We start from the raw sequence: 23,916 nt of genomic DNA, 5'->3' as shown, positions 1-23,916 counted from the left end.
TGCAATCACTGAGCAGCAATTGATATCACCTGGGATGTATTTCAGTTATCTTGAAAATCTGGCCTGTTAGTGGGCCCTGTAGGCCAGGGTTGAGGACCACTGCCCTAGACCATCTCCATCTTTCTTCTGTCCAACAGTATTCTATTTAACTATACTGCTGATTTGTGTGGGTGAATACATTGCTCAGCAAGCTGGCGTTATAAATATATCCAGGTGGGATCTGCCCGACCAGCCATTCCGAGCCTTTGTCTCACACCGGTCCCTTGCCACACCGCAGCCTTGGATTGGGAAGTAGGAGTAAACAGAGGGAGCTTGATCCTGCTTAAAAGTGGGTATTTGTTTGTGTAAGGCAGGATAGGCAGTGTACAACATATCAAAAGAATAAAAATGGTAGAGAAAAATTCTCCTTAGTGCAGTGCCTGCATAGAGGGTGTCATTCAGCATTACCTAACGGCTTGGTTAAAGCCGGGAGCCCTAGGCAACCAAAAGGGACAATATATTAAAGAGAAGATAATGAGGTGGTGAAGGACCACCTCAGAAAGGCTGCATAAACAAGGGCTCAAACTAGGTTACAGTGCATACTCCATTTTATTAGTGGCAGTTATAGACAAAAATGATTAAAAAATCCATTAGAAAAACACATGGAATAAAATATGCATACTGTGGGGATGCAGAAAATGACCTTGAAGACTTGACTTTTTCTGCATATTTTATTCCATGTGTTTTTCTAATGCATTTTTTAATCATTTTGTCTATAACTGCCACTAATAAAATGGAGTATGCACTGTAACCTAATTTGAGCCCTTGTTTATGCAGTGTACAACATATGACTACATAAGCCATTTTGCAAACTTCTGTTACCAAAAATGAATTTTCGTTGATATGCATACAGTCATGTTCTATAACATAACAGTAGAGTAAGATTTGGCAAGATACTCATCCTCCTCTTGCTGCCTCTCCTAGAAATTGTATGCCAAATAACAGGCAGCCTGTTCTTGGAACAGGAGATTCCCAGCAATACTCTTAGGTGTACAGTTCACAGCACAGAGTGCTGCATGTCTATAGGTGGAGGTAACGCAATGTTTCTTATTACAACACAAGGATTGATCATTTGATTATATGAAAGGCAGACAAAAACAAAAAGCAGAGAAGTGCCTTTAAGTGCAGTAAAAAGTGTATTTTATTAAACCCCACAACAGGGCTACTTACAATAGGCAGGTAGGTAGGTAAAAAACAGGCACATCAATGAGTGTAGGTCCGGAATGCCAGTTGGAACGGGCCGCTGGTACTGCCAGGTGGAATGTGAAAGGAGTTCCGGAGTGGAGGAGAATGCCAGCCAAAGTCCTTCCTGAAGCAGGTGGAGCACATCGTGGAACAGAGCCAGAAGCAGGATGACACAGGCAGGGCTCAGGACCAGAAGGCAACGCGTTTCGGAGCATGCGCTGTACCACATAGGGGCATGCACGCTCCCTTTTCAAGCACATCGATGTGCTTGAAAAGGGAGCGTGCATGCCCCTATGTGGTACAGCGCATGCTCCGAAACGCATTTCAGTGCTTGAAAAGGGAGCGTGCATGCCTCTGTGTGGTACAGCGCATGCTCCGAAATGCGTTGCATTCTGGTCCTGAGCCCTGCCTGTGTCATCCTGCTTCTGGCTCTGTTCCACCTGCTTCAGGAAGGACTTTGGCTGGCATTCTCCTCCACTCCGGGTCTCCTTTCACATTCCACCTGGCAGTACCAGCGGCCCGTTCCAACTGGCATTCCGGACCTACACTCATTGATGTGCCTGTTTTTTACCTACCTATTGTAAGTAGCCCTGTTGTGGGTGTTTATTAAAATACACCATCTTACTGCACTTAGAGGCGTTTCATTGCTTTTGTTTAAAAAATAATAATTATATATATATATATATTCAGAGTCTGCTGAACTCCATCAAGAAGCCTCCACTAGTGCCTAGGACATTTTTGGACTTACTAGGGACTTATACCTTATAACTACATTTCTTGAATATTCGGTATTATGACCAAGCCTCTGCGCCTATAACTATAAAAATCCTTGCAATATAAAAAGTTAAAAGGATAAGTTCACCTTTTAGCAAAAAATAATAAATGCAAATTTTTTGCTGGTAAAAAGGAGGCCTGGAAAGCACTGCACCAGCGATCAGCATATTATTGGTGCCATGCAAGTCTCCCCCAGACTGTCAGTGTGAGCCGTCTATCCTTACCTCTTAAGGGCAGGCAGTTTCACACTGACAGGAACAATCAATGAACTACCAGAGCTCTCCACAGCACCCTGGTAGTTCATTGAGAACTACTAGCAGACAGCTGCAACATGTTACAAAAGGTGAACTTATCCTTTAACAACTTATCCTCCGGAAGATTTACCCCCCTTCACGACCAGGCAATTTTTTTGCGATACGGCATTGCGTTATTTTAACTGACAATTTAGCGGAACTGTGACACTGTACCCAAATAAAAATGTATGTCCTTTCCCCCGCCCATCAAATCGATTTTTTTTTTTGGTGGTACTTGATCACCTTTGCGATTTTTTTTTTGCGCTATAAAAAAAAAAAAGTGACAAATTTAAAAAAAAAAAATTTTTATATATATATATATATATATATATATATATATATATATTTTATTATAAATAAATAAAATATATACAGTGGGTATGGAAAGTATTCAGACCCCCTTAAATTTTTCACTCTTTGTTATATTGCAGCCATTTGCTAAAATCATTTAAGTTCATTCTTCTTCCTCATGAATGTACACATAGCACCCCATACTGACAGAAAAACACAGAATTGTTGACATTGTTGCAGATTTATTAAAAAAGAAAAACTGAAATATCACATGGTCCTAAGTATTCAGACCCTTTGCTCAGTATTTAGTAGAAGCCCCCTTTTGATCTAATACAGCCAGGAGTCTTTTTGGGAAAGATGCAACAAGTCTTTCACACCTGGATTTGGGGATCCTCTGCCATTCCTCCTTGCAGATCCTCTCCAGTTCTGTCAGGTTGGATGGTAAACGTTGGTGGACAGCCATTTTTAGGTCTCTCCAGAGATGCTCAATTGGGTTTAAGTCAGGGCTCTGGCTGGGCCATTCAAGAACAGTCACGGAGTTGTTGTGAAGCCACTCCTTCGTTATTTTAGGGTCATTGTCTTGTTAGAAGGTAAACCTTCGGCCCAGTCTGAGGCCCAGAGCACTCTGGAGAAGGTTTTTGTCCAGGATATCCCTGTACTTGGCCGCATTCATCTTTCCCTCGATTGCAACCAGTCGTCCTGTCCCTGCAGCTGAAAAACACCCCCACAGCATGATGCTGCCACCACCATGCTTCACTGTTGGGACTGTATTGGACAGGTGATGAGCAGTGCCTGGTTTTCTCCACACATACCGCTTAGAATTAAGGCCAAAAAGTTCTATTTTGGTCTCATCAGACCAGAGAATCTTATTTCTCACCATCTTGGAGTCCTTCAGGTGTTTTTTAGCAAACTCCATGCGGGCTTTCATGTGTCTTACACTGAGGAGAGGCTTCCGTCTGGCCACTCTGCCATAAAGCCCCGACTGGTGGAGGGCTGCAGTGATGGTTGACTTTCTACAACTTTCTCCCATCTCCTGACTGCATCTCTGGAGCTCAGCCACAGTGATCTTTGGGTTCTTCTTTACCTCTCTCATCAAGGCTCTTCTCCCCCGATAGCTCAGTTTGGCCGGACGGCCAGCTCTAGGAAGGGTTCTGGTCGTCCCAAACGTCTTCCATTTGAGGATTATGGAGGCCACTGTGCTCTTAGGAACCTTAAGTGCAGCAGAAATCTTTTTGTAACCTTGGCCAGATCTGTGCCTTGCCACAATTCTGTCTCTGAGCTCTTCAGGCGGTTCCTTTGACCTCATGATTCTCATTTGCTCTGACATGCATTCTGATCTGGAAGGTCTTATATAGACAGGTGTGTGGCTTTCCTAATCAAGTCCAATCAGTATAATCAAATACAGCTGGACTCAAATGAAGGTGTAGAACCATCTCAAGGATGATCAGAAGAAATGGAAAGCACCTGAGTTAAATATATGAGTGTCACAGCAAAGGGTCTGAATACTTAGGACCATGTGATATTTCAGTTTTTCTTTCTTAATAAATCTGCAACAATGTCAACAATTCTGTGTTTTTCTGTCAGTATGGGGTGCTATGTGTACATTCATGAGGAAGAAGAATGAATAACAAAGAGTGAAAAATTTAAGGGGGTCTGAATACTTTCCGTACCCACTATATATATATATATTTTTTTTTTTTTTTTTACTTTCTGCTAGAAAACATATCCAATTAAAAAAAATTTAAAAAAAAAAAATCTAATTTCTTCATCAATTTAGGCCAATAGGTTTTCTGGTAAATATTTTTGGTAAAAAAAAATCCCACTATGTGTATATGGATTGGTTTGCGCAAAAGTTATAGCTTCTACAAACTGTGGGATATTTTTTTTTATACTAGTAATAGCAGCAATCAGTGACTTATAGTGGGACTGTGATATTGCCGTGGACAAATCGGACACTAACTTTTTGGGGACCAGTGCAAAAAAATATGCACCGTTACTGTATGGCTGGGAATAGGTTATCAGGGGCAATCAAAGGGTTAACTGTGTGCCTAGCCTGTGTTTTCTCACTGTGGGGGGAGTTGCTTTTACTATGGGAAGGCATTGATCCATGTTCCTGCTTTGCAGAGACACAGGGTTAATACCTACAGAACAGCAATCTGCCTGTGTACTGTACAAGCGACAGGTGCAGGCGGACATCAAGTCCACGGTACCCCCTGCTAGGTATGTGATCTGGCACAGAGTGGCGCCCTGCCACACTATATCTACAGTGGGTGGTTAGGAAGTGGTTAAAGAGTTTGTTACCCCAGCATTTCACATTCCTGATATGTGCCTGCTACTGTACCATGTACTTGTATGAGAAAGTATCCTGTTCTCTTTGTATTGCTTCCTTTGTGTAAAATACTTGGTGTTCTGCCAGTCCGTCTACTTTCCTATTAAAAACTGACCACACCAAGCAGGAGAGCACACCATGGCCAGTTCTCTAGCTATACTGGGAACTCAGCCTGCTCTTCTCCTATGATCAGACTTGTCCTGACAAGACCCTGCTGCACAACTATTCACTGGGAAGCTCAGTGTGCTGCTGCTTATCCTCCCCCAGCTCTTATGCAGCTGAGAACAGAGGGAATATCACTAATAAAAAAAAGGGGGGGGGGGGGAAGGTATTTACAATTTTTTTTTTTTTTCATATCTATACAAAAATGTTTTTCCTTTTATTTCTATCTTAAACTGAATGGGTTGTTTTGCAAGGTGATCATTTACAATCACATTAACTTAGAGATGTCTGCTTTTTGTTCTTTTAAAAACAGCAGACCTTTTGATTTAAGTTCGATCGTGTCTAAGAAGTGTTAAAATTTAAATACCATTAACAAAGATTATCCGGCTGGATTTTGGGTGATCTGCCCCATAAAATTCATTGGTGAACTGGACAGCTTGGAAGACAGACTCTGTCGGTATCTGGAACACTTCTGTGCAGAGGTCCAGCTGGGACTGAAGACTTATTCGGGGGGAGAAAGGACAAGAAGCATGTTCGCAGGTCTGATCTGTGCGAGGAAAGGAGGAATACAATGAAACATAACATTTATTACAGAAAGTTACAATAATTTAAGCTTTGTGTACATTAGAGCTCAGCACTTACAGTATCCAAACTCTGTGCATGTTTGGTAATACCATTGGCGCTCCCCAACTCCCACTGGATTCACCTCCGTCTTTCTCAAGTCTGATAACGTTTTCTCATGGGAATTTTCCACGCACCTTATCCCCATGTACGTCATGTATTGCTGAAAAAGTGAAGACCCTTACAGTTATCCATCCAAATATCTAATAGACCACCTGCCCTGTTTTACTGTTATAAAATAGCCCAGTAACCAATGCTTGCCCGGCAATTTTCTCCATTTCCTTAAAGGGATAGAATGGGATAAGTGTTTATCCATCTCTTATAACCTAAAGTGTAAATTCACCTAATGAAAAGGTGAACATACACTGTATCCCTCCCTACCCCCCCCCCCCCCCCCCGGTCCAAATTTAAAGCATAATATGCTTGGTATCTATTTACTGGACGTTACATCGTTTTTTATTTTACCAAATATCTGGGTATTACATTGTGTTTTTGCGCATTCAATTTTTCCAAACAAATTGCATTTGAAAAACCGCTGCGTCCTCTCCAAAGAGGTTTCAGGTCGGCAGAATCTTCTTCAGCTCACCACCTATCGGGATCTACCCTCCCTCAGTTATGGTTAGGACCTAGACCAGTGGTCTCCATACTGCAGCCCTTTCCTTGCTTTTATCTGGCCCTTGCGACATAGTTCCTGCCACTAACACTGATAATGGGGCACTAATCCTCTTGCTGATGCCAACTATGGCAAACTATTCCTCCCACTGACACAACAATGATGTGACACTATTCCTCCCACTGACACCAATGATGGGGCACTATTCCTCCCACTGACACCAACAATGATGGGGCACTATTCCTCCCACTGACACCAACAATGATGGGGCACTATTCCTCCCACTGACACCAATGATGGGGCACTATTCCTCCCACTGATACCAATGATGGGGCACTATTCCTCCCACTGACATCAACAATGATGGGGCACTATTCCTCCCACTGACATCAATGATGGGGCACTATTTCTCCCACTGACACCAATGATGGGGCACCATTTCTCCCACTGACGCCAATGATGGGGCATTTTTTTGCCCACTGACGCCAATGATGGGGCACTATTCCTCTCACTGACAGCAATGATGGGACACTATTTCTCCCACTGACACCAATGATGGGGCACTATTTCGCCCACTGACGCCAATGATGGGGCACTATTCCTCCCACTGATGCCAATGATGGGGCACTATTCCTCCCACTGACACCAATGATCGGGCACTATCCCTCCCACTGACACCAATGATGGGGCACTATTCCTCCCACTGACACCAATGATGGGGCACTATTCCTCCCACTGACACCAATGATGGGGCACTATTCCTCCCACTGACACCAATGATGGGGCACTATTCCTCTCACTAATACCAACGATGGGGCACTATTCCTCCTACTAATACCAATTATGGGGCACTATTCCTCTCACTGACACTATTAATGGGGCACTATTCTTCCTACTGATACCAATGATGGGGCACTATTCCTCCCACTGACATTGACAATGGGAAAATATTCCTTTCAGTGATACCAAGGATGGGGCATTATTATTCCCACTAATACCAATCATGGTGGATTGTTTAAGCCCACTGATGACATCAAGACATTTTCTTCTACCACTGGCCACAGTTCGGCCCCCCTAAAGTTTGAAGGACAGTAAACTGGCCCTTTGTTTAGAAAATTTGGAGACCCCTGACCTAGACTATGTTGTTCCTTTATGATATCATTAAACCAGTCTACCTAACACTCCGTATGTTGCAAGTTGTCATGTAGCTCATTTAGATTACTGCTAAAAGCATTGTAGTTGTCTCTGTTGTCATTATATGAAGTGTCATTGTCATTAATGACCGTATGTTGTTATTATGGGTCCATATGCAGCGCTGACACATATCAATGTATATAAAAGAACACGATGAGATTCCTCCACCAGCGTCCGTGCAAATAAAAGCACACCACACTATCGTGAGGCACTCCATTCTCCTGACCAGACAATAGAATATAATGGGCAGTGTACAATAAATCTTTCAAATGAACATCAACCAAGCAATCAGCAATTCAGAGTTGATTAAATGTACACTGCCCATTATATTCTATTGTCTGGTAAGGAGATTGGAGTGCCTCACGGTGTTGTGGTGTGCTTTTATTTGCTTGGAAGCTGGTGGAGGAATCTCATCTTTTCTTTTATATACATTCACATGGATGGGTCAGCGCTGCAAATAGACCCATATTGACTATATTTGCTATTACAAATTTATGCTGGCTGCTTGGTGATTTATACATTCATTTTTATCTAGCATAGCGCAGATTGCTCCTTTAATATTATGTTATTACTCATGTATCTCTGCAGAGCTTCCATTTTGTGTACAATCGCCTTTCTCTCCTTTCTTTTTTCAAAATAAATAATAATAGTAATAAAAAACTGCTGCGCAAATATTGTGGGACAGAAAAATATGCAACACCCACCATTTTATTCTCTAGGGCCTCTGCTAAAAATACATATATATATGTTTGAGGCCTCCAAGTCGTTTTCTAGCAAAAAAAACAAACAAAAGTAGATTTGTACACGCAGGAAAGGAAGGTCAACATTGGCCAGGACTGAAACTGGTTAAAAGCAGGGCCATCTTTTTCCAAATGGGCATGCTGGGCAGTTGCCCGGGGGCCCCACTTGCCCGGGGGTCCCACATAGGGTGGCAATTTCCCCCAATCTGATCCCCCCAGTTTAATTTACCTGGTGGCCGAGTGCCCAGACCGGTTTGTTCCTCCGCCCGCCGCTTTAGAAAGACAGAAAGAGTAAGTACTAACTTTTTTTTATGTGCAGAAATTTATATTGTCTTTGTATTTTCAGAAAGCCAAAAGATCTGCATGTCACTTTAATTTTGTATTCAACTGATGCCCAAATTAATAAAGATATCAGTGCATGTTATTTTTTTTTCGTTTTTTTTTTTTATTATTATTTATACATTTATTTTTAGCCTTTTTTTTTTAATTATTTATTAATTTAATGTTTAAACACTGATTTTGTTGGAGGTACCAATAAATATAGCCTTAGCGATAATTTGCATTTTTATTCTCGTGGGTGATGGTGTAGGCAGGGCCCCAGTGCACTGCATTGCCCAGGGGCCTATAATGCTCTTAAGATGGCACCGGTTAAAAGGATGGGGGAAGGTGGGACAAAGAGGTTACCCTGCCTAGGGCGCCTTTCTGCCTTAACCTGTCTCTGCAGTCATATCAACAATCAGTTAATGTTTCAGGTTATGCGGAACCATACAAATGCTCAGTAAATCCTACCATAATGGCATTTGGTTTATACAGATATATGGAAATTCTTGTGCCCGCTGGTCACTACTCGATAATGTGTGATGCCATTGTCAAAGCAATTCTAGCAGTACTCACCGAGTTTACAGACTTCAGTCCTTCATAGGCAGAGCCTGCTGAGATCATCTGCTGGCAGAGTGTCCTGACATCACTACTTGGCATTTCGTTGTTGTACTGCACAGCGCCCATGAATATGTCGGCCAGGTTGCTGACAAACTCGGTGTAGTCATCAGGTGGGTGAAGGGAAGCACAGGAGAAGAAATCTTTCTCTAGCTGAGTAATATTTCCCGCTTTGAGAAGAGACTCCACTATTCGGAAACTGTCCTTTACTTTGTCCAGACACTGCAGAGCGAGCAAGACAGGGCTTTCAGGATGACCACACATCATGCAATCAAATTCTACAATCAATGCCTTACATAGATTATGTTCATTTTTAATCAGCTTATACCTGACCCCACTGACTTTTAATAAAAATAATAGAATTAAGCAAATCCACCTTATAGTATTACTAAGCAGGGAGCAGAGCCTGTATAAACAATGTGCAAGTATGGCCGCTGCCATGTGCAAATGTTTACAGAACTTGTAAAACTATCTAAACCCAAGTCACTAAAATCGGATACAAGCATGCAGTTTTCATTAAAAGAAAATCCAATGATCCTTCAATAAATATCCTTGTTTGGGCACTATCTGCTATGGGGCGACAACCATCTCCCACTTTTGCTCCTGTGTTAGAATGAAAAAACCCAAATGTTATGATTTTATACAGATTTGATGAACATTAATTGAACCAATGTAACCCATTAATATACCCGTATTTTCCGGCGTATAAGACGACTGGGCGTATAAGACGACCCCCCTAATTTTCAAGTTAAAACATAGGTTTTGGGCTATACTCGTCATATAAGACTACCCCTCTTCCGAAGCAAGGCAACACCATTGAAAAACATCAGATCTCTCATAGATCTCCAAGGTACCCCAAGTACTGTAATACATGTAATCCCTCATAATATCTCCAAGGTACCCTAAGTATAAGTATTACCAGTAGATGTAATCTCAAGACGCTGGCTGTGTGGGAATCCTGTACCGGTATACCGTATGTACCGTATCTTCCGCTTTTACAGTATACCGCGCTGAGCCAATCACAGTGAGCGATGTATTCTATTATTGAATGCAAAGCCTGCTCGGATTGGCAGAGTCAGAGAGGCGGGCCGATGTTACTCCGCCAATCCGAGCAGGCTTTGCATTCAATAATAGAATACATCGCTCTCCCTGATTGGCTCAGCGCAGTACACTGTATGTAGCCGAAGCTGCGGTACATACGGTATACCGGTACAGTATTCCCACACAGCCAGCGTCTTGAGAGATTACATCTACCGGTAATACTTATACTTAGCTTACCTTGGAGATATTATACTCGGCATATAAGACGACCCCCCATTTTTGGGGGATTTTTTTGAGGTTCAAAAGTAGTCTTTTACGCCAGAAAATACAGTATATTTTTTTGTTTATCTATGTAGCACTGCCCCCTAGGGAGCTGCTGAGAATTACACTTCTTGGGTTCCCCTGGGTTACCATTAGCAACTGAAAGCAGACACACGGCATTAAAAGTTCTTGGCTCAGACAATGAACAGTCCAGGGGATTTGTTTTGTGTTTTGTTTTAGAACTTGGATGGGAGAAAACATGAGTGGGATATTCCAACTATGAACTATGCACAATTCCTGAGGACAACTGACTGTAGAATGCGGCAAGGCCGCCGCTTCACCTTGCCACTGAAGTGGAGATAAAGAACGTGAACTCTCACTTAGATTACTCTTCAGGGTCTAAATTGGCACCTCCTTTCTCACTGTGTGTGCTGACCTTCTGTCCACTGACACCCTCCTGGAGTGGTCCCCTTCCTTGGCAGACCCCTGGCAAGCTTCCCGGTACTCACAGACACTGTTTTTCCCTGGGTCGCTCTGCCTCCAACTCCCTTGTCAGCATCCACTGGACCTCCTGGCTCAGCACCACACTTCTGGTCCACAAGGCCGACCGCCTGTGACCACCTTCTTCAGCAGCAGGAGAAGTGACAGCCGTCACCCTCCTCCTGGGACCTGGCTTCCCGCCCAAAGACACCCTGTCACATGTGCCCGTGGCTTTTATAACATATCCCAGGATGCACCACTGTTATGACCACACACTGGGATAGTCATAAAAGTCTGTGCGTCACTGGCTGGATTTCCTCCACTGTCCAACAGGCTCCCCTATTGGATACAGTGGGGACACTGCCTCAGCCCAGATGAATCACACATGGACACATGAAACAGGCATAGCTACAGATCAGGCTCCCCTGTGAAGCAGGCAGAGCAAACTATATTTTTTCCTAGCACCTATCTAGGAGGGTGCTACATCTAGAATATCTATCTTAGCTCCTGAGAAAGCAAAGTTCTCATGATGTTGAGCATCAGCAGATTATTCTGACCTTAGCCAATTTCCCTGGACCACAATATCTTCCAAGCAAACAACTGCTGGTGTTGTATCCCTTCCCACTGGATTGGTCTGGGTCATTTGAGTATACCACAAGTCTTGATGTGATTCTATATTCCTCCTATATTTTTATAAATGTTTTTATTGAATAAAATTAAAATTATTGATTTTAACCACTTTGGTGCCGATAAAGTCCATGCTCTCCCATACTTTTATCTTAAGAACACTTAAAGTGATTGTAAACAATCACCTGGCAAAACAACTAGGAATCGACCAATATCATTTTTTCAGGGCCGATACACCTTTCTGAACCCCCCCCCCCCCCCTTCAGGCCGATATTAGGTGCTGATATTCTGCACATTTAAAGTTTTTATTTTCACACTGTCCTTTTTAAAAAGTCCCCAAACCCAGTGGTGTATTTAGGTTTTGTGCTGCCCTAGGCCTGACTAAACTTGTGCCGCCTCATCAGTGGCCAGCCATCAGTGCCCATCAGTGCAACATATCAGTGCCCATCAGGGCAGCATATCAGTGCAGCTCCATCAGTGAAGCTTATAAGTGCCGCCTCATGCCCATTAACGCAGAATATCAGTACCCACAAATGCAGCATATCAGTGCTGCCTTATCAGTGCAGCCCTATCATTTCTATAAATATATTTGGACTTGTGTTTGCAGCCACTGATTGTAATCATAGGATTATTTCACTTATATGTATGACTAAGAAGTCCATAGTCATTATACAAATAAGTGAAATCAGTGGCAGCAAACACAAGTCCAAATATCTTATAAGATAGGAGTAATCTTACTAATCCAGTGACATATTGCGATGAGCACATTTTTGGTAATTGCAGTAATTTGTATGGAATTGGTTAACAACAATAAAATAGATCCCTCCAGCTGCAACAGATCCTCACCAGAAGCAATAGATTTCCTAGCAGCCAGAATCAATAGATCCCTCCCTCAACAGTAGATCACTCCCATATAAAAAGTAAACCAATATTTCTGCCCAAAGGAACAGCAATATAAGAGAAGGATAAGGATGTCAGCGTGGTGTAGGTTGTTACAGGGTGGAACGCACGCTATCGACCTCGGAAGCAAGCGTGCGTTCCACCGTGACACCATGAGGGCCAGTTGCTGAATGCGATCGATTCCAGAGCCCGCCCACATAGGCGGGGCCGCAGCGAGCTGACTATGTGGAACGCACAACGTCAGCTGGAAGCAGAGTTCTGCGTTCCAATGGCTCTTCCGGTGTAACGTGAGAATTACCTACCCCATGAGAATAACCTACCTCGGCCTTTTGGCTAAGATCAAGTGTAGTATCTGTTCTTATCAGTTGGTATGGACCCTGAGGGTTAGTATCGGCAGGGGCTGAAATGAACCGGGGCGCTCCAGACGTCACTGGGGGACCGGGAAGTAGGCACTGTCAGAGAAAGCCGGATGGGTCTGTTGCCTTCTGATTTGAATGGGTCCGCCCCTGTCAGTTTGAAGGGAGCGGGAAAGCCGGTTTCGCCAATTTTCCGGTTAGTACTGCTCCTGGATGTGATTGGTAAGGAATGGCGGATGGTGGTGGGGGAACCTTTCCTCCTGGGTTGAATCTGGCCTTGCAAAAGGCTTGTCCCCAGTTGAAGGCAGGTTCTCCCTAAGCTGTCTAAAATTCTGATGCCTCCTGATGGGATAGGGCTACACTGGGTCTGGCCGGGGGCTGAGACCGAAAAAGCCCGTGGTGTACGTGCCCCTGGGGTGGCAGCCCAGGGGTGCCTCAATTTCACTGGTGAGGGGCAGCTCACCTGAGTTTTTGTGGCACCTTGGTCACTGCACCATCACACTTTTTCTGCACCTGCCTCTTGGGGTGGGCCTTTTGGCCAACACCAGAGGAATTTTTTATTCCTGGCCGGGGGGCCTGCCGAGGTCTAGCACTTAGGCACTACCCAGCACTTCTCCACTTCCCTTTTCCCCACTCTGTTTTTCTTTGTTTGTGTGTCCACGTATGTCCCTTTTTGGTTGTTTTGTCACTGCACGACTTGGATGGCGTAGGTCCTCGGGCCTGCCCTGTAAGTCTTGGGAGGGGGTGGATATGGCCTTTTGGCTTAGTTCGCCCTCTCCCATGGGGTCTCCCTTTGGGGGAGCCCTACCTAGTACTCGGGGTGGGCTGTTTCGGCAGTCCCCCTGAAGAATGGGGTCTGCCCGGCTTCGGCTGGGTGGACCTAAGTGAGTACCTCAGTCCCTGTCAGGAGCTTCGTGCCCCGGGGGATCAGGGTTAGGGCCCTTCCTCTTCGGGGGAGGGCCATGTGTGTACGCCTTGTGCACTTTTTTGTGTGTTCACGTTTGCGTGTGTGCACTTTTTTATGCACCGGGTGTAAGTCTTTTGAGTGTGTTTCACACACCACGGGCTTTAAAAAAAAAAAAAAAAAAAATGAGAATAACCTACCCTCGTCACTTCCGGCCAGAAACAGCTGAGCAGCGCAGCAGTGCGCATGCTCAGAGCCCCGGATACCTAATGGAAGAACAGAGGAGCTTACTAGTGCGCATGCGCACTAGTATGAAACGATCACGGTGTACCGTGAAAAAAAACCTACCGATGCGTCAGTTACATAAAACAGCGGGGCTGAAATAGGAGTCATCTCCGCTCCTGTGCCTGGCACTTCCCTGCTCTCGGCAAGTAAATATAAAAGTGGCTCTCGGCTCCGTGATTTATGTTTTCATACACCCGCCGCCGCTTTTATATTTACTATCCGAGATCAGGGAAGTGGCAGGCACAGGAGCGGAGATCACTCGTATTTCAGCACAGCTGTTTTAATGCAACCGCTGCGTTACATACAGTGCCGAGAACCGGAAGTGACGAGGGGTAGGTTTTTCTCACGGGTAGGTAATTCTCACGGAACACCGGCAGAGGGAGTGCCTTGTCAGTGTGCTACGATGTACCCGCCTGGGGAGGGGGGGGGGATGGCCACAGCCTGCTATTGTGTATGTGACATGCCAGTATCCGGGGGACCTTTTAATAAAAGTTTGCGTTTGAGACTGTATCACGCTATGGGCACTCTTTTTTCTTCACCCTTATGAGCATTTAACAGTGAAGATTTCATGAGAGAGCAGCGTTTAATCGTCATTTAGGAAAGCTGGGTGAGCTTGTTCCGTGTTAAGTGGACAAGCATGGAAAGCTGGTGAGTGGCTATTCTCCCAATGGGGACACGGTGGAGGTTGAAGTTTGATGGTGCATCCCTTTAAATAACCACTGATCACCCTTATTCCTCTGCTAATCTTCATATTTTGGCTGTGGACTCAACACTTTGATGGACTTTATAATATGTTTATATTGTTTTGCATGTTTTAACGTTCATTATATATGATATATGTTATGTTGTAAGACCGCATATTGGATATTACCTTACTTTTGATGCAGGTATACTTACCATCATCTTTGCGCTACTGGTATCATATATTGCTGTTCCTTTGGGCAGAAATATTGGTTTACTTTTTATATGGTGTTCTTTAAGTAGCAGCATTCTTTATATTTTTCTACCCTTTACTCCTAAGCGCATAGGATTTACTAGATAGCCTGCTGTGAGTGTTCTTTTAAGTAATTTTTTGCATATAGTAGATCACTCCCAGCAACAATTGATCTCCCCCAGTAACATAAGCCAGCAACAATGCATCAAGAGATCCTCCAGCAGCCAGCAACAAGAGATCCTCCAGCAGCCAGCAACAAGAGATCCACCCCTGCAACAAGAGATCCTCCAGCAGCCAGCAACAATAGATCCACCCCTGCAACAAGAGATCCTCCAGCAGCCAGCAACAATAGATCCACCCCTGCAACAAGAGATCCCGCAGCAGCCAGCTACAATAGACCCACCCCTACAACAGAAGATCCCCCAGCAGCCAGCAACAATAGATCCATCCATGCAACAAGAGATCCTCCAGCAGCCAGCAACAATAGATCCACCCCTGCAACAATAGATCCTCCAGCAGCCAGCAACAACAGATCCACCCCTGCAACAATAGATACTCCAGCAGCCAGCAACAATAGATCCACCCCTGCAACAATAGATACTCCAGCAGCCAGAAACTATAGACCTCCAAGATTCTCTTGCCATTACATACATTCAATGTGGGAGGTGCCGGAACTGCGATCCCTCACATTCCTGCTGAAAAAAAGCCCTGCGACGGATTATGTTGTTTTGTTTGTTGGTGCGATAGCAATATGCCCCACCTGATGGGCACACATTGCCCAGTCATGTTCAGTAAGGTAGTCCAGAGCAAAAAAGCGAGTGTATGTAGACAGGGAAAGGCTAAAAGGGACTGGAGAAGATCAGCAGTACAGGAGATACAAAAAAGTGAAAATAAAAAAGGATTTTATGGCAAAAAGGCAACGGTTTTTTTGATACACAATGCTTTAGCAAATAGTAATGTTTAGGTACTTCAACACTTACTGAATATTTACACAATGTTGATTATATCCACACTTATATAGTTCTATGCAACTGTTTGGGCATCATTGGTTGGTCTTGCTCCCTTGTAGACTTCTAATCAGTACATGCTGCAAATCTGGAAATGCTTGGGGAGACAGCCCCAAGGAAGACCATTGGTGCAGAGGTGCAGACAGCACACAGAAGATTTTTCAAGGCAAATGTAAATGAATGTCGGAGGCCATGGCCACAGGGTCTGGAAATGATGGGGTAGTTTTGGTTAGGGAAGGATAGGAGGATCGACCGATTATCGGGAAAGCCGATATATTGAGGGCGGATCTGCACTTTCCCTGATATATCGGAATCGACCACCAAGGTTACCGATATTGCTGATATTTCAGGAAAGTGCTTGTACCAGAGTGGTGTCTGCAGCTAGAGGCATCACCCCGGTACCGGCGTCCATAGCCGACCAGCGGCTGTCTTGTAATGACAACCGATGCGGCTGAGAAGCCGCTTGGCTGTCATTACAAGGAGCGGGAGGGGACGTCCCCCACCTTCCGCGGCTCGCCCGGGTTTCCAGTCCCACCGGGAGACCCAGGCAACTAGCCTGCATGGCTGCCGAAGACCCCATCAAAGCCACATTTGGCTCTGATCGGGTCTCCATGCAAAAACCCGGAAGTGATGTCATGAGTGACATCACTTCCGGGTACTGTCTAACGCCAGATTAAAAAAAATGACAGCATTCAAAACAGCCAAACTTGGCGTTTTGAATGCTTTTAAGTGCAGAGGAGGGGTTTGGTGTCTTTTAGACCCCCAGATCCCTCCACAAGAGTACCTGTCAAATAAAAATAAAAAAATAAATTTTTTTTTTGTACGAAAGCATCGGCCCATATCGACATCGGCAACAATAAACCGATATCGGACGATCACTAATAGGAGGGGGGCTGAAAGTGCACTTATCCTCTAAAGAGGAGCTCCAGTCTCCCCCCAAAAAAATGAAAAGTCAGCAGCTACAAATACTGTAGCTTCTGACTTTTAATACAAGGACACTTACCTGCCCTGGTATCCAGCAAGCGGTCAAAACCAGGTACCTGCTCCCCTCCAAAAAGTGCCAAATGGGGCAGTGGAGGTGCAAACAAGTGGAGCTACGCTTAAGGAGGCAGCCTTTCTCCACTCTTCCAACACAGAGGAACCTTTGAAATAAAATAATTTTGTGGTCTCGGGAAACCCCTGCTAAAAACTTACTATTATCTACAGTATAACTCAGGATACATTAGTGCAGGGGTGTCAAACTTAATTTGAATTTCATTGCGGACCGCATCAGCATTGCGGCTGCCCTCAAAGGGCTGGTTGTATCTATAAAAGACCATATAAAATGTATCCACTCTTTATCATATTAAGTAATTGCCTCTGTATTTGATTATTACTGGTTTCATTAGTACCTAAAGACTTAGGCTGGCCAAACAGAAACATGCATCTCCATGGCTGCACAGAGAAGCGCAGGGACCTGTAGGAGGCAGTGCCAGGACAAGGTCATCTAGAGCCCAGGGCGAACATGTCAAATTACTCCCCCCCTCCCCTCCAAGATGTATGAGCATTATGTGTCAGCAAAAATACCCCCTCCCCTCCAAAAAAAAAAAAAAACCCTCCTATCACAAATCCTCTACCGCATAAAATTTCACCTCTGAGAACAAGCCTTCTTTCCACACTCCCAATCCCCCCCCCCCATACTACAAATTCTCCCCAATCCCCCATCCTAGCCCAAATCCCCCCAATTTTCCCTCGTAGTACAAATACCCCCAATTATCCCTGCTAGCACAAATTTCCCTCTCCAGAATTAAAAAAATCCCCTCCAAGCACAAATCCCCTCCCCCTATCATATTACCTTTTCCAACAAAAAACGCCCAACAATCCCCCTCCTAGCACAACTCTTCTTCCTCCCATCCCCCTTCCAACACAAAGCCCCTTAAATCATCACTCTTAGTACACCTCCCCAAATGTCCCTTCCTAGAACAGCAATATCCCCTGCCACCCCCAAATTCCCCCTCACAACACAAATCTCCTCTCTCAACCTCCTTTTGGTGCCCCCCCACCTCATATGATACCACAGTGCCCGGGGCAGCCGCCCCCTCCTGCCCACCCCTTGTCCCAGCCCTGGTAGGAGCAGCTCTGTGCTCCTCTCTGTGGGACTGCTGGGACAAGGTGGGGGCTGATAGGAGGAGGGTGCTGTAGTTGTAGGAGAGGTGTGAGGGTGACATGAAATGGCCTGGAGGGTCGCATTCGGCCCACGGGCCTTGTGTTTGACACATGTGCATTAGTGGGATCTTTACTAGGGTTTCATCGGTGCCGATAGAAAGCATTTGCAGAAGTACGCGTACTAATGCTCCGATACCTAAAACCGATACCTCTGCGGTGATATTTGAGCCAATACAAAAAGAATGGACTCAAATTGCACTGCAAAGAAATCGCATTGGATTTGAACAGGAAGGCGTGACTACTTTCCAAATTACATGCCGTTTCCCCCACCACCCCTTTGTGAACCCAAGCTTGTCATAGGGACTTCAGCCTGGGTTCACGCAGGAGTGGTGTGGGAAACCGCATGCAATTCCAGCAGGAATCACACCACTTTCCTGTTCAAATTACATGTGATTCTTTGCAGTGCATTTTAAGCCCATTATATAATGTTCAGTGTGTGTCTGTATGTAACATGATTGTAAAAAATACCTTATTTACAGCGCCACTGGGCGCTCGTGCGACCCGCTGGAGCTCTCGTCCTCCTCCCGACTGACGTCGATGATGCCTCCCCCCTGCAGTGCTTGGAGCAGGGCTGATGTCAGCGGGGATCCCGGCATCTCCCTCGGCAGTGCTCGGAGCAGGGCTGACATCAGCTGGGATCCCGGCATCTCCCTCTGCAGTGCTCGGAGCAGGGCTGACATCAGCTGGGATCCCGGCATCTCCCTCTGCAGTGCTCGGAGCAGGGCTGACATCAGCAGGGATCCCGGCATCTCCCTCTGCAGTGCTCGGAGCAGGGCTGACATCAGCAGGGATCCCGGCATCTCCCTCTGCAGTGCTCGGAGCAGGGCTGACATCAGCAGGGATCCCGGCATCTCCCTCTGCAGTGCTCGGAGCAGGGCTGATGTCAGCGGGGATCCCGGCATCTCCCCCTGCAGTGCTCGGAGCAGGGCTGATGTCAGCGGGGATCCCGGCATCTCCCTCTGCAGTGCTCGGAGCAGGGCTGACGTCAGCGGGGATCCCGGCATCTCCCTCTGCAGTGCTCGGAGCAGGGCTGACATCAGCAGGGATCCCAGCATCTCCCTCTGCAGTGCTCGGAGCAGGGCTGATGTCAGCGGGGATCCCGGCATCTCCCCCTGCAGTGCTCGGAGCAGGGCTGATGTCAGCGGGGATCCCGGCATCTCCCCCTGCAGTGCTTGGAGCAGGGCTGACGTCAGCGGGGATCCCTCAGCAGTACTCGGAGCAGGTTAGAAGCGCTTCGGCGGGACATGTGAGCCCCCAGCAATGCTGTAAATAAGGTATTTTCTATAACATTATATAAAGACACACACTGGGCATTTTGTAATCCATTTACAGAGCAGATTAAATGATTTTACAAGGACTTTACCTAGAGTTTATTTTGAGATTACAGGGATGTTGACTCCTTTGCTGACAGGGAGGGAGAGGGGAGAGAAGACGGGGGACAAATAAGAAGACATCCCCCGAAAATAAGCCGAATGTATTTTTGGTACCTAAAATTAATAGAAGACCCAGGCTTATTTTTGGGGAAACACAGTATTTGCATCAAGGATAATTTCAAGTATACTTTATAGTAATCTTTCCTTTACCATCATTGCATATGACTATTCAAAGGAAGTGCTGCTCACAGGTTGCTGCCAAGTACTCCCTGGCAAGCGTTTGATGCAATACAGACAGGAGTTCAGCAGATAAATTTACTTTCTGCTGCATACTGCTAAAATGATTGCCAATAATTATGTCAGTCTGTGCTAATACTGCACTGCGGTCCTTGATCAATTCCACTGGTCCTCTGGATGGCACTCCTTCCTGTAAAAGCATTTAAAGCAACAGTATAGTATATTTTCATTTACTATAGCATTGTTTTAAATATGTAAATGTAACATCAAAAAATGATTTTAAAAGCATTCACTTCCATAAATGACTGATTTTGTATTAAGTCATCAATGGCAGGAAGCCCAGACCAAAAATAGCAACGTCAATGTGCGTGGGTTAAATTGACAAGTGCTAAGATTATTTACCTAGCTAAATCACGTTACCTATTTTTTTTTTCTGTAAGTACAGCGTTTTAATAAATAACCTGTTTTTTTCTTTTGTTTGTTTATTTTAGGCTACAAAATGGATAAAAATATGAAAAGTTAAAGTTAGTATTTTTTTTCTAGAAAAAAAAAATACAAATATAAATATAAATTTTATAAAAATATAAATTATATATATATATATATATATATATAGCAAAGATTCTGGAGAATAAAATAGCAGGCGTTGCTATATTTTTGTCTTTCAAACACATTTTTTTTTTTTTTTAGGAAAAAATACTCTTCACCGAATCTTAAAAAAAAAAAAAAAAAAAAAAAGAGAAAACAATTAAAACTAAAAACAGTAGAGTAAGCCCAATTTTTTTTGTATATTGTGAAAGATTAGGTAACACTAAGTAAATAGGTACCCAACATGTTGCTGTTTAAAATTGAGTACATTCGTGAAATGGTCTTTTTCTAGAATTTTTGCTCTCGCCCCAACGATCACGGTGATACCTCACATGTGTAACCTGAACACTGCTTACATTTTCAGGCACGACTTGCGTATGCATTTTCTTTGGTGTGCAAGCTCAGAGGGACAGGGGCGCTTTAAAAAAATTTGTTTTTTAACACAGTTTAAAAAAAAAAAAATACAGGATAAAAATCTGAATCACTGTTATTGCTGTCACAAGGAATGTAAACATAAAGGAAAAAAAGTACAGCACATTTTCATCCACTGACGAAAACTATGATGAAAATCAAGTCTGTTTAAGTTAATGTACGAAAAACGGGACGAAAATGTAAGGCAGAGGCGTTTACTAACTTTCGGTTTTCACTGAGCTTCGTTTGCTTCCACTCCAAGCAAGCAAGCGAATTGAAGCGACTGTGTGCACCATCCATGACGTCTGTCAGAGACCAGAGCAGCACTGTGCATTACAGGCCATCCCTTAGACCGGAGACCTCCATCCAGCACTGTACAGCATTACAGGCCTACTCTGACCAGTGACCATCGCCATGGCGGCATCCAGAGCACTTTGCATTACAGGCCATCCCTTAGACCTCCATCCAGCCCTGTGCAGCATTACAGGCCTCCTCAGACCACCGTCCAGAGTGGCTAAATCTGTATCTGAGAGTTTGTTCAAACCTTAATTACATAAATAACATATTCAATTTTTTTACTCCAGGAGTATATAATGAGTTTGGAAATTCTATTGAAATGCTTAAATAATGCATTACAATTAAACTAAACACATTTGATTTCAGTGGACTAAAATTATTTTATTCAACTAAAATGGGACTAAAACTAAAATGGCATTTTAGTCAAAAGACTAGAACTAAAACAAAATAAATTAAAATTTGATGCCAAAATTAACACTGGTGACAGGTACTCTTTATGGAGGGATCTGGGGGTCTGAAAGACCCCAGACCCCTCCACTGCACTTCAAAGTGCCGAAATCTGCATTTTTGAATGCTGCCGTTGGCTGCCGAGTACACCGGAAGTGACGTCATGACGTCCCTTCCGGGTTAAATGATCGGAGACACAATTGAAGACAAATCCGGATTTGCTCAGGACTCTAACCAGCCTGCGGAAACGCCAGCAGGCTGCTCGGGTCTTCCGAGGGGACGGGAGACCCGGGCAGAGCGGCGGGAGGTCCCCTCCCGCTTGCTGGGATAACGGCCGAATGGCTGCTGAGCCGCATCAGTTATCTCCAGAAAGCCGACCGCTGGCTTTAAAAAACTGTATCGGGTGATGCCTCTAGTTGCAGGCATCATCCCGGTACAACTACTTCTTCAAGCCAACGTACAGATACGTCAGTTTGCGGGAAGTGATTAAACATTGTACGGTATTTCCATTTGTGTGCACAGGGAGTGCACACATAAAAAAAAGCTTCCAGACAGCTGTTATTGTGATCCCATGATCAGGAACGATGTTGATTGCTTCCTGATCCTTAAAGTGTCACTACACCCACATCATTAAAAACTCTCAATAAATGGTGTATTACAGGCTGCTCATACTCACTCAGTCACTATGAGATTTGTTTATGTTCTTCAAACAAACTTGTTAATCCGGCAGCTCTCCATTTCTTCCTTCTGTCTATGTCCCCAATTCAGCTAGGAATTTTGCAACATGCACATGCTCAGTTTTCAGTGAGTTTCTATGCTGAGCATTTCCTCCCTATCACATCTGATCTGAGCAGCCCGTGTGACTATAGAGTCACACATGTGGGCGTATACACAGTGGTAAATGACAGCCCACTCCCTCCCTCCTCCTCCATGCCCACCAACCTCCTCCCTCCTATTCTAAGACACAGGCTTGGTGGGCGTGACTGGCAGAAATCTACCCACACTGTTTTATTGCCATAAAATAATAAAGATTTGATCTCACATATATATTTATATGACAATTTAAACCAGTTTATTGATATTAAATTATTCATTTTTACTCTGTATGCCAATGGTTGTTTTGTTTATATTGAACATGTGACCAGCAGCAGAGGTCTAGGAGCTCCTCCTGCTTAGGTTTCCCTGCAGACAGGTTGGGAAAGATCTGGGTCATGTGACAGTTGTATTGCGATTAGGAAAAAAGTAATTAGAGGTTTTTTCTATTAAAACAATTTAAAAGTCCATCATCCATAAAATAAATTGAAGGGACAATGTAAATTAAATTAAACATTGTGTGTTTAGTATCACTTAATGGCTACCAGAGCTATCAATGACAGCAGAGTCTGACATCTATCTTCGCATACCTCTGCGTGCTACTAGCGATCAATATGGAATGCAAAATAGCACGGCCTTGCCATGGTGACCCATGTCTACAAACACTTATGTGCAGATTACGGATGCCTTACTGAGGGCCTTAGAGTCAGAGAGGAGCTGAATCTAGAGTGGTTAGCTATAGAGATTTATAGTTTTGCCTCTGTAGGAGACTCTGTATAAAAGGAACACCAAGGGAAAATAAATTAGATGCAGTACATCTCTGGAATACTTATATATTTCTCCAAGTTTAATCCTTTTAAATACACTTCAAATACAGAAAAATAACCGCTGATGTGCCAGAAATATAGTATACTCCTTACTTCCTAATTGAAATGACAGCACAGCTCTGAAATCCTAAGCAAGTGGTGTCAACCCTGCCTACTTTTTTTCCTGACGGATTCCAAAGAACACGGACCTCTCCATTTCCATAACCCCTCCCTGGACATAGGAAGTTATCAGATCATAAGATTTCTGGTGAAACAGGTTATTTTTTGCCCTTTTTGAAGAGATTTGGCAAAATCCTTCCAAGGATATACTCTGTAGAGAAGTCCATTGTTAGGATTTACATACACTTTAACAATCGCTGTAATAAGTTACAAGCCACACAGGAAGTGCATTGTTTTAAATGGATGAATGGACCAACTTATAGACTTGCATTGTGAGATGCAGCTCAACCACTGTGTGGCAGTAAGCAAAACCAGGGTTCATAATAGGCAAATATGTCTGCCCCCATGTACAAATACAACAGAAACAATAAACCAAGCCTAACAGATGGCTCCAGCTACATGAACAAACCATGCATTCATGCAACCCGAATATCTTTGAAAATAAACCCTTCATTTTTTTTTGTTTTTATTTTTAGATTTAGTTATTTTTTTACATTTTTTTTTTCAGCCCCGTGGGGGATAGTGAAATATCAGATGTCTAAACAAACACCCAACGTCCCATTTTTGTGACAGAGAAAGAGATTGAG

The 23,916-nt window shown here is 44.1% G+C and overlaps 1 protein-coding gene across 1 annotated transcript in view; it reads right to left on the bottom strand.

The window, feature by feature from the left end:
- The window catches only part of PRSS16 (serine protease 16), a 68,691-nt gene that overhangs the window by 5,072 nt on the left and 39,703 nt on the right, over window positions 1–23,916 (bottom strand). Inside the window, exons 8-10 of the mRNA XM_082264476.1 lie at window positions 9,136–9,399; window positions 5,716–5,857; window positions 5,441–5,620 (exon numbers count right to left, since the gene is read on the bottom strand). Of these exons, the coding sequence (XP_082120602.1) occupies window positions 5,441–5,620; window positions 5,716–5,857; window positions 9,136–9,399 (586 nt within the window). The remainder of the gene's footprint in view (window positions 1–5,440; window positions 5,621–5,715; window positions 5,858–9,135; window positions 9,400–23,916) is intronic.

The sequence above is a fragment of the Pelophylax lessonae genome (genome assembly GCF_965119305.1).
Source record: "Pelophylax lessonae genome assembly, chromosome: 7".
NCBI lineage: Eukaryota > Metazoa > Chordata > Amphibia > Anura > Ranidae > Pelophylax > Pelophylax lessonae.
The sequence above is the reverse complement of the archived record's forward strand: the minus strand, read 5'-3'. Positions and strand labels throughout refer to the sequence as shown.